The sequence below is a fragment of the Mandrillus leucophaeus genome, unplaced genomic scaffold, assembly GCF_000951045.1.
Source record: "Mandrillus leucophaeus isolate KB7577 unplaced genomic scaffold, Mleu.le_1.0 Scaffold1557, whole genome shotgun sequence".
Lineage (NCBI taxonomy): Eukaryota > Metazoa > Chordata > Mammalia > Primates > Cercopithecidae > Mandrillus > Mandrillus leucophaeus.
Window position 1 is genome coordinate 112900 of NW_012101540.1, and position 2944 is coordinate 115843.

The window sequence follows — 2944 nt, forward strand, 5'->3', positions numbered from 1 at the left end:
TTCAGGGCTCAGCATACTTCACACAAACTCTTATTGCATATGCATTATGTATTTGTTAAAAGCAGAAATGAGAAAAGAATCTGAAAATTGTTAGCTGTTGGTTATACACCAAACTAAGAAAATGCTGCCGTGTTTGATGATTCAATATGGCTTTGACCTAATTTGTTTCTGTATCTGATCGTGTTTAAGTCTTGCAATCTGGCATTTGTGTCTGAACGGCGTTTTAAAGAAAGTTTGCATTTGCACTGTGTTTTTAAAGTAGCAGTAATGTTATCCCTCTATTATCAAAAGTATAATGTTGTGTAAATGAGAAAGCACATAATTTTGCATCTTGTTGGATAACATACCTGCTTCTGGCATTTTACAGGGTTCTCCCTTGGATATAATCTTCACCTTGACGCCAGCACCCAAATCCAGATTTAACCCCGGTCTTTGACTGACGCAGCTCTTGCAGATCACCTTCCACGTCACGCACTTCAAAATACAAAGGATATCGATGTAAGCAATCCGACATGAAATATAAATAAGGAAATGATGATATTCTTTACCTTAGCGTTATGAAATAAAGCCTGAGCCGGGTGTAGTGGCTCATGCCTGTAATCTCAGCACTTTGGGAGGCCGATGTCACTTGAACCCAAGAGCTGGAGGTGGCAGTGAGTCAAGACCATGCCACAGCAATCCAGACTGGGTGACAGATGACGCTCTGCCACATTAAAAAGAAAAAGGAAGAAAGAAAGAAAATAAAAAGAAAACATCTCTGTCAGCGTGGTAATGAATGTCGTGCAAAGATGATACACCTTTGTTTCCCTGTTTTATGATACTTCATTGTTTTCTGAGTCAGGGTCTCACTCTTTCGTCCAGGCTGGAGTGCTGTGGCACAATCAAGGCCCAGTGTGAGCCCAGCCTCTCAGGCTCAACAGAACCTCCTGTCTCAGCCTCTGCAGTAGCTGAGCATATGGGTACACCCCACCACTAAGGCTAATTTCTGTTTGTTTGTTTTGTTTGAGACAGGACTTCTCAATGTTGTCCAGGCTGGTCTTCAACTCCTCGGATCAAGGGATTTGCCCAGCTCAGCCTCCCAAAATTTTGGGATTACAGTCGTGAGCTCCTGGCCCAATGTCTTATTTTGAATTACAATCTAACAATAACTCATACTATACGTAAATTTCCCGCACTTTACCATTGTGTATTATGAACAGCAAGTATTAACTATCTATGAAATCTGAAGTCAGCCGCATGAATGCCACTTTAATCATAAGTGACATGTAATTTTCCGAAGAATTAGATCAATGTTTTGGTGGGCCTCTGACAAATCCTACAGTTGTGACACCCATCCCTTGTTGAGGTAACTTGGAGATTGTTTGGGTAGTTAATCAACGTTGTGGTATGCTTAGGACCAAGAACCTTATATGTAACTTTACATAAATGAATCCCATTTAGAATAATGAACCAAAAGTAACAGAAAAATCATTGTCTTGCAGTGCGACTACGGAAAGTAGGCCCAAATTCAGTCAATGTTTCGCTTGAAAATGCTACCTGTTGAGGATACATTTTCTGTTTCAGGATAATCTTATCCTACTGTGACTTTTCTAACTATGAATGTATTTAAACAACTGTTAAAACCCCCTTAAAATCACACTAATATAGCTCCCTGTATACTAGGGTCCAGAATTATCCAACTTTTATCCAACATACTGTCAAAAAGACCGATCAAAGGAAACAGTGGCTGTCATTCATTGAGTAACTGTCATTCTGGAGCTACTATCCTGCTTCACTGAACTGTTTTGTCCTGAGCCAATACTGAAGTACCTTACAGTACAGACACAATCGAGTGTTATGCATCTTAGGCAAACTGCTCACTTTTTATTATTACAACACGGATTGTAGGAAGAACACAAACCTTTGAACATAATATGAATTCCTTCTCCATGAGTCAAGTGTTCTTTGCAAGCCTCAATCTCTGAGCCTCGGTTTTCTTATTTATACAATGGGGCTAACATCCTTTTACAAAGGGACCTTATTCACGGTGTTTTAAGTTCGGGTGACTTGGCACTCTACAGTCAATTAATGGGTGCTTACAACACTGTGGACACCATGGGCTGAGAAGATCATATACCAACATTCTAAGAAGATCAAATTAAACTAGTGAAATAATGTACATTTTTATACACCAAATTAACTGTTTTCAAGTGATTTAGTAGGGACTGTATTTTCAAGTATACAAAATCCATCGCGAAGAATAAAATAAGATTCCTTATATCCAGGGACAGCATGAAGCTGCAAACTATACTCTCCCCTTTCCTGCCAAGTTTGAGCAAATGTTTGGTATCTTTTCCTAGTGTTCTCTTTCCTCCTGTTACTGCTCATGGCATAGGGCACGACACAAACATAGACCTTTTCCCGTCCCATAGACATGCTTTCTTTCCCTTCCCAGCACCTTGGATCTCAGCTCTATCCTGATCTTCTTCTGTCTCCTGAACAGGTGTAGGATCCCGACTTTCAGCTGCTGGTTCCTCTTCTTGGGGCTCTCCATTACTGGGCTCCTGGGATTGGCTCTGTGTGTATGTGTGTCAGTGGGTGTGTGCAGATAAAAAGTTTTGTTATTAATACATGTCAATAATATAAATATACAGAATACATAGCTATTTCTTATATAAGTACGTCTAGAGGCATTTCTCCAACACTATCCCATATACCTATTCTTCATAACATTATTCTTTCCTCAGAGAGGTTACTCAAAGATAGATATCCTCGAGGACTTTGGAAGCCATTTTAGTCTATGTTGGGATGAATGAGTGTAATCTGTTCTGAAGAAGCATGAGGAGGAAGTTGTGGACAAAATCTGGGCACACACGATCATCCATCCACACAAAACCCAAATATCATCCTCTGGACTAATCTTTCCTTCATGGGATGCCATGATCATTTTTGGTCAACATGGGAG

General features: G+C 40.0%; 1 protein-coding gene across 1 annotated transcript in view; it reads right to left on the minus strand.

The window, feature by feature from the left end:
- Positions 1-2565, minus strand: part of LOC105536152 (X antigen family member 1) — a 31463-nt gene extending 28898 nt beyond the window's left edge. Inside the window, exons 1-2 of the mRNA XM_011975425.1 lie at positions 2438-2565; positions 394-474 (exon numbers count right to left, since the gene is read on the minus strand). Of these exons, the coding sequence (XP_011830815.1) occupies positions 394-474; positions 2438-2533 (177 nt within the window). The 5' untranslated portion in view covers positions 2534-2565. The remainder of the gene's footprint in view (positions 1-393; positions 475-2437) is intronic.
- Between the last annotated feature and the right edge of the window lie 379 nt (positions 2566-2944).